Source organism: Eriocheir sinensis, chromosome 41, assembly GCF_024679095.1.
Source record: "Eriocheir sinensis breed Jianghai 21 chromosome 41, ASM2467909v1, whole genome shotgun sequence".
Classification (NCBI taxonomy): Eukaryota; Metazoa; Arthropoda; class Malacostraca; order Decapoda; family Varunidae; genus Eriocheir; species Eriocheir sinensis.
In genome coordinates this window covers 8,067,562-8,082,082 of record NC_066549.1, presented here as the reverse complement: position 1 = coordinate 8,082,082, position 14,521 = coordinate 8,067,562, and the positions used below count along the sequence as shown (strand labels likewise).

The 14,521-nt window shown below is 38.0% G+C and overlaps 1 protein-coding gene across 8 annotated transcripts in view; it reads right to left on the bottom strand.

Moving 5' to 3' along the window:
- LOC127009615 (zinc finger MYM-type protein 4-like) overlaps positions 1-14,521 on the bottom strand; it is a 58,001-nt gene that overhangs the window by 32,400 nt on the left and 11,080 nt on the right. For all 8 annotated transcript variants that reach the window (XM_050882840.1, XM_050882841.1, XM_050882837.1 and 5 more), the window contains exons 5-14: positions 12,482-12,696; positions 11,118-11,316; positions 10,365-10,519; positions 10,135-10,241; positions 9,174-9,433; positions 8,229-8,335; positions 7,451-7,580; positions 6,993-7,195; positions 4,825-4,954; positions 1,520-1,624 (exon numbers count right to left, since the gene is read on the bottom strand). In XM_050882840.1, coding sequence (XP_050738797.1) covers positions 1,520-1,624; positions 4,825-4,954; positions 6,993-7,195; positions 7,451-7,580; positions 8,229-8,335; positions 9,174-9,433; positions 10,135-10,241; positions 10,365-10,519; positions 11,118-11,316; positions 12,482-12,696 — 1,611 coding nt within the window. The remainder of the gene's footprint in view (positions 1-1,519; positions 1,625-4,824; positions 4,955-6,992; positions 7,196-7,450; positions 7,581-8,228; positions 8,336-9,173; positions 9,434-10,134; positions 10,242-10,364; positions 10,520-11,117; positions 11,317-12,481; positions 12,697-14,521) is intronic.

The following is a 14,521-nucleotide window of genomic DNA, read 5'->3' as shown; positions in this document are numbered from 1 at the left end:
ACGAGACAATAAGTCTCCTTAACTAAGACAATACTGAGACCCCTCTAAACCTGATAGCTACTCCATGTATGAGACACACAAAGGTTTTCTCAATGCTCAGGCTAAAGACAGGACCGGATACCTCTAGAATGTTTCATTTTCAGCACAGAGGCGAGGAGAGAGGCTGGCTACCTTCTACGTAATGCCGTCAGTTTGTACCACTGAGTGCTAACAAGAAAGCAATGAGTCTAAGTGTCATGGAACTTTCTTAAGTACTAGAACTTATTTCCTTTAAATATTATAAAAAAATATATATATATATATATATATATATATATATATATATATATATATATATATATATATATATATATATATATATATATATATATATATATATATATATATCTTGAAAGAAATGTTATGCACAAAACAATCAACACCAATTCAACAATAAATCAGAACAATGGTTATACAAAAACTCCCATGACATAAAAAGTCACTTCTTGTTTTGAGCCTCAATGCTGCCCCTCAATTTCTCTGTTTATTTGTGGTAAAATTGAAGGCTTCACAGGGAGGAGTTGCAGGCCCCATCCCATCCAACTCAGGTCAAGGGTTGGACTGACTGCTAGCTGAGGGGAGGGCACAGAACCCCTGAAACGATGAATCTTCGCGATAACTTGAAAAGGACATGTACTTTGTGAAGACAAGCAGCAATCAAGGTATTGATGGTGGAAGCAGGATCATCCATGGACAGTTTGAATGATTCATAGTGCAGTGTGATTACTTCCTATGACCAGGCAAGGCTGGCCTCCAGCTCAGGGACATGAGTGACTAATGTGACCATAGCTTAACACAGCTACTATACTGCACGTTCATGGGCCTAATCTGGCTGAAAAGACACCTAGGTCAGTTATGCATGACTCTAAGTATGTCTGGAAGTGTTGGTCATAAATTTCCTTCCCCATAATTCAGCTATCTTAATGGAAAATCATAATCAACGTAACATATCAAAGGAGCAGAGAGTGAAGTAGAAAAGGAGTGTGAAAGGTAGCTAAAACACTTACAATGGAGGACAAAAAGAAGATGCGTGATCTAATCAAGTTTCCAATAAAAAAAAGAAAGGGTAAAGGGTGGGTAAAAAGAGGACATTCTGGTGAGGGAATACTCGAGGGCACTCAAGGAGCAATGTTCACAACCATAGTAATTTCTTATCCCAAGCCCTTTGTTTCCTGACAGAACAGCTCAACTGCAGCTGCCTTGTGACTGGCTGGCAAAGTACACTGAGTAAGCGAATGTGATTCGCTGGCAAGAATGATGATACCATGAAGAGCACCACCCACTTGACTGCCTTTCAGATGATACATCTCCCCTCAACCTTCACAAGCTTCTTCTCTGAATTAAGTTGTTGAGTAGGTTGTCCAAAGGTTGCTAGCAGCAACATTGTAAAGAGTCACAGCCTTGGACTTACAACATGCCTTCTGAATCTGGCCACAGATTAATAGAACTATGCACATATGCAACATTACTGCAACTATACCTAAAGGTTTTAGAGGATATCTTGGAACATCTTCTTCCACTGTGTCAAGGCAGGATACATCTAAGTCTTTCAGGTCATCAATGTCAGCAATATGACTATCAAAACCTGTAAGTGAGACAAAGAATAGCAGTTAAATTATTGAAATTAGCAAAAGGAAAGAAGACTAACAGGGAAAAAAAAAATCATTTTGTGTCAGGATGTGTTAGAATAATTTCTTAAACTTCAGGAAAAACTTTCATGTAATAATAAAAATATAAAAACTTGCAATACAATGGGATCTCATTACATGAACACTCAGCTCAAGCTAACTCCATTATAAAAGAAGGTTGCATTACAGGAAAGCAGAACATGGTCAGAAAAGGTTCCATTGGCCTGAATATCCCAATTTTCTTCCTTGGTGTGAGATTTTTACCATTCTACATAATAAAGTGGAGTAAAGATTTAAAATTGATATATTTACCCTCACAACCAATGTTTCCCTATATTTTCAATGGAGCCATTGCCCTCAGTTAGCTACTGCCATGTAATAATAAGTACAGCATAACATCAATCTACACAAATTAATTTATAATTACAGATTTAACACAAGACCCTGAATTAAGGACACATTAACCAGTTCTACATGAATCTTATCTAGTGTGAATTAAATTTGATATGTAATAATGAGCAATGTAATGTAATAATTAGCAATGTAGTGTAGTTATGATGAGGCAAGTCAATCAAGCAAAAAAATTGAGGTAAAAAAAGTAAAATATGCACAATAACATGTAGAATGACACCAACAAGGTAGGAGAAACAAGGCAGGAGACAAAAGTTCCTCCTAACTCCTGACTGGGTGAGGGAGAGAGCACCATAGCTGCAGACTGACTGAATTAGCCTCTGGGTGACTCAGTCTTCCCTGTCACTGATTGGCTGAAGACAAGAGTAGTGTGGCAGTTGATCAACAGTACTACCCCCTCTCCCTGAGAAGCTGCCATAGACTGAGATCAAACTAACAACCTTTCAGCCACAATTTGAGCAGCATACCCACAGCCACCCGGACCCCAATAGTATAGTAACCCTGCCAATTTTGGTAAGCAGGACTAGAAAAACTCAATGAAAATGGAAAATACCAATTATCTTTAATGCTTCAGGGAGGCTCCTGGCAGGTGCCTTGTCAGAGTTAGCCACTTCATCTTGTAGACCTATGTTAGGCAGCCAAGCCCAACCCAAAAATCGGTCAAGCAAGGTGGACAGGGGTAATCACACTAACATGACCTTTTGAAGTGAATAAAAGCCACAATGGTAGAGATGATGACAGAGATAAATATAAAACCTACAACAAGGGATGGTCTAACGGCTTACTATACCAACAGTCGAAGTCTCAGGAACAAGATAGATCTACTGAGGGGGAAAGCATGTGTCAAGAAATTCGACATCATAGCAATCTCGGAAACATGGTTGGATACTGCAAACAAAAACTTCATATCGTAATTGGAAATATATGGTTATCATATGTTTCGCGAGGACAGAAAGGGAAGAAGGGGAGGGGGGAGGCTCTATATGTTAAGCTGAACGTCATGCCAGTGATAAAGTCCATCTCTGACACTGTGACAAGGATGAAATGAGAGTTGCAGTTACTAGATGTCTATCAGATGTTAATGGCAACAATCTCTTATTATACAGAAAAGTATTGAAATGACCTTTTGTCAATGTACAGTAAAACCTCACCATTTGCGCGCTCACTATTTGCATCCTCGCCATTTGCGCGGCCTTAATTTGCAGCCATCATCCCACCATTTGCGCAGGTGGTCTTGCCATTTGCCCACCTCGCCTCTATGGTAATGGTGTCTCACTGGCAGCAAAATGGCATCCGCTGATCTTCTGAGGACGTTTACTAGCTGTTTTGGCAGCAAAATGGTGTCCGTTGATCTGAGGACGTTTACTAGCTGTTCTGGCAGCAAAATGGCATCCGCTGATCTTCTGAGGACGTTTACTAGCTGTTCTGGCAGCAAAATGGCGTCCGCTGATCTTGTAAGGATGTTTACTAGCTGTTCTGGCAGCAAAATGGCGTCCGCTGATCTTGAGAACGTTTACCAGCTGTTCTGGCAGCAAATTGGTGTCCACTGATCTTGAGGATGTTTACTAGCTGTTCTGGCAGCAAAATGGCGTCCACTGATCTTCTGAGGATGTTTACTAGCTGTTCTGGCAGCAAAATGGCGTCCACTGATCTTCTGAGGATGTTTACTAGCTGTTCTGGCAGCAAAATGGCGTCCGTTGATCTTCTGAGGACGTTTACTAGCTGTTCTAGCAGCAAAATGGCGTCCGTTGATCTTCTGAGGATGTTTACTAACTGTTCTGGCAGCAAAATGGCATCCGCTGGCGAGCTACAGCTGTCTACCACCCGCGCGCCCTCTGCCGCCAGTGAAGAACACTGCCATAACCCGATCGCCTCTCCTCGTCTCGTGGTGGCTGCGATTATTCGATATTTTCTGCCTCACCTTTGCACCACCAGCATGCTGCACGCAGCGTCATCAAAGCCTAAACCCCGGAAGAACCTGATGATGACCACAGCACAGGTGGAAGTGATTAAGAAGGTGGACAGTGAAAGAAAGAAGTGAGAGACTGGCTGTGAGTATGACGTGTTTCCTGCCACCAGACCATTTTTTTTTGGGGGGGGGCATGACCGCCCATATGTATTTTTCCACATAAGTTATTAAGTTCGCCATTTGTGCATTCACCATTTGCGCATCTTCACACCGTCCATATGTGCGCAAATGGTGAGGTTTTACTGTACTGATATTAATGTTTTTCTAAGATTTGTATTTTTCTAGTAGAGTTCATTGCAATTATTCTGAAAAAAAAAAACTGATTATGATTAAAAGTTGACAGGACTAAGTGGCAGCAACTGTGTTTCTAATAATGAACTGAGTGTAAGTGTCACAAGTAGGAGATGCTAAAAGCACAAAGAAAAAGTAACAACCTTAAACATGATCAGACAGACCAAAGAAATTCATATTACTAAAACTTGTGAGAGAGGAACATAAGGCTTGATGTACCTGTTATGGGGATGCGGAACATTTACATGGCATAAGGAGAAAGTCAGAGATGAGAGACGAAAAAATAATTTGGTAAGGAGCATGTTATGCACAGAAAATAAACAAAACAAAAAATTAAAGTATTCACCGTTTGTGGAAGCAAATTCAAAGCCTTTCTCTGTTTTGTGAAATGGCTCAATTTCCCTCAGAAAAGAAATAAATAAGTTATACTTTTCCTCTTAGTGCAGTATTAAAATATTTAACAGAAATTTGACGCTGCTGTCTTACCATCTGGCAGCGAGTTATTTTCCTGTATTGCTGCTTCTCTGGTTTCTCCTTGTGCACTTTCACTAGACGCTCGAGCCAAGAGTAACATTTCTGCTTCATATGGATCTTCAGGCATTTCCTCTCGAATATTCTGTGGGAAGATATAAAAGTAAATTATGATCTATTAAGTATCTATGGCTTCTGAGACATAATATATATATATATATATATATATATATATATATATATATATATATATATATATATATATATATATATATATATATATATATACAGTAAAACCCCGATTATCCGAAATGGAAGGGAAGCCTCTTCGGATAAGCCGATTTTCGGATAATCCAGATTTATGGCCGCCATTTTGATCGCCACGACTGACGATGTAAACAATGAAACCAAACAAACACACGCTTCGCTAAACAAAGTAGTACGCTTAAAACATGTGATGTAAATGTTTTATTGTATGTTTGTCTGTGTGTCTCCTTGTCTGGACCAGTGTATGTTGATACTTGTGAGCGTTGCAGATCTGAATTGTGAATGTTGCAGAGTGCGATTGTGAATGGTTGTGCAAGCTTGCAAGTGTGACCTTGATGCATCGTGCAGGTGGAGACACAGTATGATGACTCATATTATCGCCTAACTTCGTATGTTGGAAGGGAATGTGGCATGGAGTGGAGAGGGAGTCGTGTTTGTGTCGTTGTCTTGAGAATGCGGTGTGAGAGTAGTCGTGCAGTAGTTTGTTCGTTCGCTGCACCTACGTCCTTGCTGGGGCGAAGGTGGACGTGGTGTTGTTGAGAGTTTGTTTAATGTTTTTGTCTAATACATTGATCTATTCGTTACAAGCTATTTCGGCAATACGTATTACAAAGCATATTCATTTTAACTGTTCTTATCAATTTTAAATGTGTTAATATAGTACATATGTAGTTACTTTTATTTATTTTTGATGTTTTATAACGTTTTAGTATAGAAAAAAAAATTTAATTGCATTATCCAGATCAATTTCGGATAATCCGGTTTTTCGGATAATCCGCTTTCGGATAATCGGGGTTTTACTGTATATATATATATATATATATATATATATATATATATATATATATATATAGATATATATATATATATATATACACACACACACACACACACACACACACACACACACAGTTGTACTTCGTGATTCGAACTTAATTGGTTAATTTGGGCTGTTCGAATTGAGAATGTTCGAATTAGGAAGCAATTTATCCCATTGAAATTAATGAAGAAAGAAATAATCCGTTCCAGGCCCCAAAATCCTCATATTTGTTTTAACATTTTTATGGGTTTATATTGTGCCCTGTGGCCAGATCACTCAAATATTGTCAACCTGACATATATTGTCAACTAAATATTGCCAACACATGTAAATGCATTTTGTGAGGGGAAATGGAGGACAGGGAAGGGAAGGACACAGACATAAGATCATGAAAAATATCCCACTGATTCACCGGCGCTACGCACAGATTTCCTGGAGTAAAATGTTGAAAGGCCGTCCTCCTGGAGATGGGCCTTGTGTGTGTGTGTGTGTGTGTGTGCGTGTGAGAGAGAGAGAGAGAGAGAGAGAGCAGCCTCTCTCTCTCTCTCTCTCTCTCTCTCTCTCTCTCCGAGATACAAGGAGGGGGAGATAAGCACTTTGGTCACGGTGCCAGCTGAGTCAACCTGTAATTTGTTGATCTCTCTCTCTCTCTCTCTCTCTCTCTCTCTCTCTCTCTCATACACACACACACACACACACACATAAACACACACACTCACTGCAGGGAGGAGGTAGGAAAGAAGAAAGGAAACCGAGATAGTGAGATAGGTGTGATGGGGAGGCAGAGAGGGGAGGTCGCAGCTCCCCAGGTCCACGTTCTTCCCTCGCAATTGGGCTATTTTTCAAGGGAGAGTGGGAAAAAAATGGCAGTCGCGGGTTGGCAGTTTATGAGGCTGGAGTCCACGGTATCACATTCACCAACCTGGCTACACTGGTGGCTTTGTCTGCAGCTGATTGTTTGTGTTCGAATTGCAACGCACATTCATATTGGAGGACAAAATTTGTTTGATAAATGTGTTCGAATTGGGAATTGTTCTAATTGAAAGGCCTTCGAATCACAAGGTACCACTGTATATATATTTGGCGAAAAACTTACTTTCATCTGTTTTGCAATATCCTCTGTAGTTTTGGCTGTAGTAGGAATGAAGATTGGAACAGGAAGAGGTATGGGAACAAACACTGGCACTGGATATGGCATGTTGTACATCATCATGGGTGACGGCACATATACGGGAATAGGCACTGGTATGATGGGCGGTGGTTTCTCGGTGTAGAGACTGCAGTTGATATCTGATGAAGCTGAGAGAAGAAGCTTGTTAACATCTCACACTGACTTTACACCTCTAGCTCAATGCATATGATTGAGTTAATTAATGAATATATGTAATTACAGATCAATTAAACTTTTGCTATCATTGTTATGGATACTCAGGAATATATGCCCATAGCATCATTAAAAACTATAATTGTGATGGTAACTGTTTGAACTTATGTTTTCCATACTGGTGATAATATATATAATGATACATGGATATCATATGCTTTCAATAGTACCTGTTTGTGTCTGCCTGTGCCAAGGATAAGGTTTACAAAACACCCCTTTAGTGAGAGTGCTCGGTCGACAGGAAGTCATCTTGTTTACCATGGTTGGTGGTGTGAGAAGTCTTAGTAACTCTGCTGTCACCTGTTGATATTAACATGTTTTTGAATAAATATTTTCATGAAATAATTTTCCTTACATAAACTCACAAAAGCTTCTGAACACTGATAAGAATAGCAAAAAAAAATCAAGTAATGATGAACTGGTTAGCAGCATTTTTGACAGGAATATATTAATATCCATCTCCAAAGTAAATCCCAGCACTCTTTCATGATGACATCAAATATCTTTGTTTTCTTGTCAAATAATTATGATTTTATATAATTTGGGGGACATTAGTTAATAAATTCACCTTAAGAAGGGAATTTTGAGAGGAATCATTATTGTAGTAGTGGCCTAGCTAATCATATAAAGAAGGTGCAACATACAACAGCATAACATGACTAATTTTGTGTGACTTCTTCTAAACTTGACTTGTTCTCCTCCTGGGGGCTCCCCACCACACCCTCTGTTCAGGCATAGGCTCCACTGTTCTTTTGCAAGACCTTATCCCAGGTCTTCTTTGGTCTACCTCTACAAACTCTATCCTTAACTAGCACCTCTTTCACCCTCCTCATCCCCTACCTCCTTTAATCCATCCTATCCACACTCACTGCACCTTAGTTAAATGTTAAGAACATATCATATTTCAAATTCAATAAATATTCCCCACCAAATATTAACAAAACTCACAGAGCTGATCTCCTCCGCAGGGTCAATCCCATTTTTTTTCTTTGTTTTGGATGTGTTCTCTTTGTCTTCTGATTGATTGGCAGGTGCTTCCTGAGAAGCTACTTCTCCTGAAAAACAAAACAGAAAAATGGTAAACAAAATGTATATAAATTAGAATGCAACAGCCACTTTCCCACACAAATGACAGGTCCAGTAATAGCACAAATTCAGTATTGCTGGCTTGTTTTGTTAACTTTGGAAAGCCTACATACATGCTTGCATACTCCAGCCTCATTCACCTAATGGTAGCTTTCAACCCTGCTCAATTTTTTCCAGCAGCCTTTCTATCTACCTAGTGTGGATCTGTGGGATTCCTGCAAGGATTATTGACCTGATGACTGGCCTCTACTATGGAGCTGAGAGTGCTGTGAAATGTGGTGTAGACATTTCTGGCTTCCCTGTTAATTCAAGAGTGAGGCAGAGAGGTGTTCTTGATCCAAGAGTTGTTGATCAAAGTAAGTTATTACCAGCCATTTGTTTTCCTTTTTTTTTTCTCAGCACAAAGAGCAACTCAAGGAGGAAAAAAAAAAAAAAAAAAAAAAAAGCCCACTAACTGTTGCTCTCATATAGCGATAAGTAGAATGGCCAAAAGAGAGGTCAATTTTGGATGGAGAGGTGTCCTGATACACTCTTCTTGAAAGAGGTCAAGTCATAGGCAGGAGGAAATACAGATGAAGGAAGGCTGTTTCAGAGTTGGCAAGAATCAATCTTCTTGCAGGTGACATATGAGTGGTTGAGGCCTTCTACAAGGACTGAGAACAAAAGGTGAAGGAAAGAGTTATATGATATCAAACCTGTAACTGTAACTTGCATTTTACAGTTACTTTATCGCTAGCAAAAGTAATAAATAAATGCCAACCAATAAACACATGAAGGATACATAAAAGTACATGAAAGACAACTTACTTATAACTGGAAGTGAGTTCTGTGTACTGTCTGCATTCTGGATTCCATTAACCTGGTACCCAAAAGTATTCTTGTATTTTGTAGCACAAGCATAGCGGCAAAAGCTCCTGAGGGTGTTGTCAGACATGACCATATGATATTGGGCCTTAGCCTTGGCATTGCACATGTTGCAATCAGTCACTGGTGGGTCTGAGCTGGAGGAAGAAGTCACAGAGCCCTTTGCTGCAGAGGATGAGGTAACTCCATTTTTAGTCTTCTTCCTGAAAAAAAAAACCATGAAAGTACAATTTTTACAATTTGATTTTGAAACTGCTTAGTGGTGTAGTTATTAGTTTAACCAACAAGGTGTACAGGACTCACAAAAATCTGTACAGGAATAACTGACACAGCCCAGCCAATTGTTATCTTCATTTGTAAGGTAGTCAATTAACACCCAAGGAGCCAAAGTGAATAAAATGAAGTAACTGGTTCAGTAGCTCATGTCATAGAAGCAAAAATAAGTATATTGTGCTAGTTCAGATATAAATAAATAGATAGATAAAAATAACTTTTGACAGAGTGCTCTTCAAAGACTTCTACGGAAACTATGGCCTGTATAAATAGACATGAAGGTTGAAGACAATTTCTCTGATAGGGCATAGCAATATTAAAAGCCAGGGTATTACAGCCTGAAATACTGGAATGAGGTTGACGGTCAAACACAAGGGTAGGTGATGTGATTTTCAGTACATTTTTGGAGTCATGCAGTTGTGTGTAGAAATGCTGGAGGCTTGGATGCAATGACCTAATCAATGAAGTAAGTGAAAACTAAGGACAGTTCACAGCCACCTCACGTACACAATAGTCTTTTAATTCAGTATCAATTGCAGCCAATACAAAAATGCACAATGGAGTTATTTGAATTGCTTATAATCATTATTTATTTCGATACTGCTTATCACCATTATAACCTAATACTCACCCTGAACTTTGCTCTTTAGTGCATAAACAACTCAGGGAACAATAGAAGTAGTCTCTGAAATCTTCATCAACTTGCCGGTGGATCATATCAAAATTGTATTTTTTGACCTGAAATAAACACACAAATTAATCAAGATGAAGTCTTGCAATATGAGGTGCAAGTTTAATGTAAAAACAACTGTGAAGAACAACATTAATTGATAAAATTTCAGTATGCCTACTGATACCAACCTTACAGATTTCACAGACGACAATTTTGCGGGCAGAGAGAATGAAAACATTGACACATGAGTCTGAACAAAAGACTCTCAACTGGTGGCCCCCATGGTAGAGATAGTGTGCCACGTCCTCAGCATTCATAATCCGAAAACAGAGGCAACACGTAACTGTGAAAAAAAGATACTCACCATCAATTCCTATTTTTAGATACTGTGTGTGTGTGTGTGTGTATGTGACAAACAGAGAGGGGTGGGGGGGGAAGACAGGTGACAACCAGTTGTTAGGGGGGGGGGAGGGGGGGGGGGGTTATTGAAGGAGGAAGAGGGCCAATCAGAGGAAACTATAGTCGTTCCAGGAGAATCTGGCGGGTATTTACACAAAATCTTCGTTATTATCCTAAAAACGAAACAGTCTTAACACTATATGACCTTATTGGATCATCCAGTTATTTAATTAAATTCATTTAAAGGTAGTAAATAGCTGACATATGAGAGGAAGCGAAAAGTATTGAGTGTGTGTGGCAGGTGCAGGGCTTAGCTGATCCCGCACCAGCTACCCCCCCCCGCCCACCAGATTCTCCTGGAACGACTATCCAAGTCACAAGGCAGGCTGTGGCCTGCTGAGTGAAGCAAATGACTACAATGGGAAAGTAAAAAACACAGGTAGTGAACAGTATAATGTGACTGTACATTACTATATCAACTCTAGAAAAGAAAAGAAAGTGAAATGTTAGACGAATTTGACTTCAGACTGCAAAAAACTCACCTGCTTTGACTTTGTTTGCATATTTGTAAACATTGAGGCAGGGGTCAGAACAAAGTTGAAAAGATTCTTGATTTGACACAAATTCATATCGGTTGAGGTTACTATTTTGACACACTGTACAGGCCAAATGATCACTATAATTCTGTTGACCAATATCTCTGCGCTGGGCCCTCTTGAGACATTTTGTACTGCAGTACTCCTAAAAGAAAAAACAAAGTAAGCAAAAGTTTGATATTTTATGCATACAACACATAACCAGTGCTTCTGTTATGAGATGACTGGCAGGAATATGTATAGGACATAATCAAAAAAACAAAATGTAAGTGATTACAGTAAAAGTCCATCAAACAGGATAGCACTGGCACAAGTACCCCTTTACCCATATGTGTTATCTCCTTGAAAAAGTGATTGTGAAGCGAAAGGAAAGTTGTGTAGTGAATTTCTCGCCCAATGGCTAGATCAGCTTCTCATGTTATTCAGAGCGAGCACAAACTTGAATTTGAGTGGTGACATAGCAGTGGTATCTTGCATAGGCTCAACTAATCATCCCTGGACTACAGTGATAGGCTACATTTTCCACAGAGGAGTTAACAGTCAACTTAGGAAAGCTTTGAAACAATAGAAACTGATCTACAATGGGATGAAAAGCTGTATAGTGGAGTGACTCAACAAAGAAAATCCCCCCACATTCCCTCACCTGGCAGGAATGATGGATTGTGGCTTGATTAATTTCTTGTGTTTTTAAACTGAGCAGCTTGCATTAGAATTAGTGTTGCAATGGGGGATATTCTTGCAACAGGCAGCACCAATAAAACCTTTGTACATGTATTCGATTGACATAATTTTAATTTTTACTGATAATGTTTATTTCTGGCATCAATTAAATGTTAATGGCAGAAGCACCCTTTTTCATCCTTCTCATTTATTTGTCAATTACAACCACCCAGAATTTACTTTATTTCCAGCCAAAATTTTACAGCTGTATTTTCTTCAGGTTATAAATTCATGCCTTTAAGAATATGAAATGTTGAATATGGGGAGGTTGATAAGTTGCCGCCTTCAAAATCTAGACTATTGGGATTTTCGGATCAGTGGCACTGAAATGAACAAACGTACTGTTATGTATAAAAAAAAAAAAAAAAAAAAAAAAAAAAAGCCAAAATGTATAGTCTATTAAACTCTTCTTGACATACCACTAAACCACAACCACAGACTGACTTTTCTTAATAATTCTAGATATAAACCAAATTCTGACCATTTTTTTTTCAAGATGACTAAGGTAAAAATGTGTAAAAGGAAACTTATACTTTGTTTCTACTGGAAATTACTTGCAACATCACAGCACCTACTTGTAAACTACTTACTTTATTTGAGACAGAAGTAACTTTGTCAACTTTGTCTAGGTTTTTCTGGCAGTAGCAGCATACTTTTATCTTGGTTTTATAGTGCTCAAGGCAAGTGTTGGAGCAAAACTGGTGTATATCAGAACCAAAGCGGACACAATACTTCCCGATGAACACTGAGCGCACCGTTTGTCTACACGTGTGACACTTCCCCGCTACTTCAGTCATGTGGGTAGCTGTTGAATAAAAATGTTTGGGTGAGGAAAAAGATCATATTTTTTGTAAATACTGATAAACTATCAAAATACATATATTTACATGAATCTGAAGTAGTGAAGCACTGCAAAAAAAGCTAAACTGTTTTCCATCTTTGAAATGTAGATAAATAAGATAAACTATATAATGTCATATCAAAGACTAAGATGTCAGATCAAAAACTCCAGAATAGTACACTTCAATTTCCTTCAATCAGAAATAAGACTTATTTTCACATTACTAATATTCATAACAAAACCATCTTCAGACAAAGAAAATATATAACAGGCATACAGCATTCTTCAGAAGGGAATATAGTTTTGAAATGCTTCAAGATACAAAGTCAAGAGGCATGGCCCAGGGGAAATATGACTCATCAATGGAACTACCCAATAATGTGTTATGGAGGGTAGGCTTGGGGGAAAATGGGGAGTTGTAATGGTAGTGTGTGAACTAAGGCAGGAAAGTTAGTACAGGAATCGCTATGATTCAACACTTCCATTCCATAGTAAGTAGTCAAATAACAAAATTGTAGTACAACAGACAAATTTTTCACATAGATTACATAGATACAGGAGGGATTAGATTCCTGATACCTTCTTGAAACAAGAAAAAATAATAACGGAAAAATACCAGGCTGAAGAGGGTTTCAAAAGGCTGCATGATTTTGACAGTATTAATGAGTGGAGCCAGCAGTATTAAATTAAATACATGCATAAAAAATACAAGGTACTGGAAGTGGGTTTCAGTTGTAAAACCAATCAAGTAGACAAAAAGATCAAAATAGCAAAGGAAGAGAAGGGCCTAGGTGTGCTCGTCCAGAAGGACTTGTGACCTGAAAACACATCATCCAGATTATCTAAGAGACTTATTAGCTGTTGACAAACATAAGAGTGGCATTTCACTACATGAATAAAGAGATGACGAATTTGAGCATGGTTCCCATCCATCCTAGATGGAAATATATGGCAGCAGAATTGTCTTCACACACAAAGAAAAAAAAAAAATATATATATATATATATATATATATATATATATATATATATATATATATATATATATATATATATATATATGTATATATGTATATATATATATATATATATATATATATATATATATATATATATATATATATATATATATATATATATATATATATATATATATATATATATATATATATATATATATATATATATATATATATATATATATATATATATATATATATATATATATATATATATATATATAGAACAGCAAACAAGTTGGTCCCCACCCTGACAGACTTGACATATCTAGAAAGATTGGTAAGGTTGAGGCTGCCAATCTTAAACAAAAAAGGAAAATACAGAGGTGGCATGCATGCATTATTCAGGCAATCAAGGATATTTGACGAAACTGAATAAGAGGATCTATTTGTACTGGACAGCAGAGAAACTAGAGGACATGGATGGAAATAAAAAAATAAACAAGATTTTAAAAAGATATCAAGAAGCACAACTTTCCTAAGAGATGCAAAGGTCATTGAAACAGCCTGGACAAAAAAATGGTCAGAAACAAAAACTTCAATGAGTTTGACCCTTTCCATACGGTGACGCAGACATCGGCGTCACAGTATAGAAAGGGTTAAAAGGAAATGGAAGAGGATTAATCCTCTTCTAAACCTCTTAATTCTCTTCTAAACCTCTTAATCCTCTTCCATTTCCTCTTAAGAGGTTTAGAAGAGGATTAAGAGGAAATGGAAGAGGATTAACCCTTTCAATACGTGACGCAGACGTCGGCGTCACCTAATTGAAGG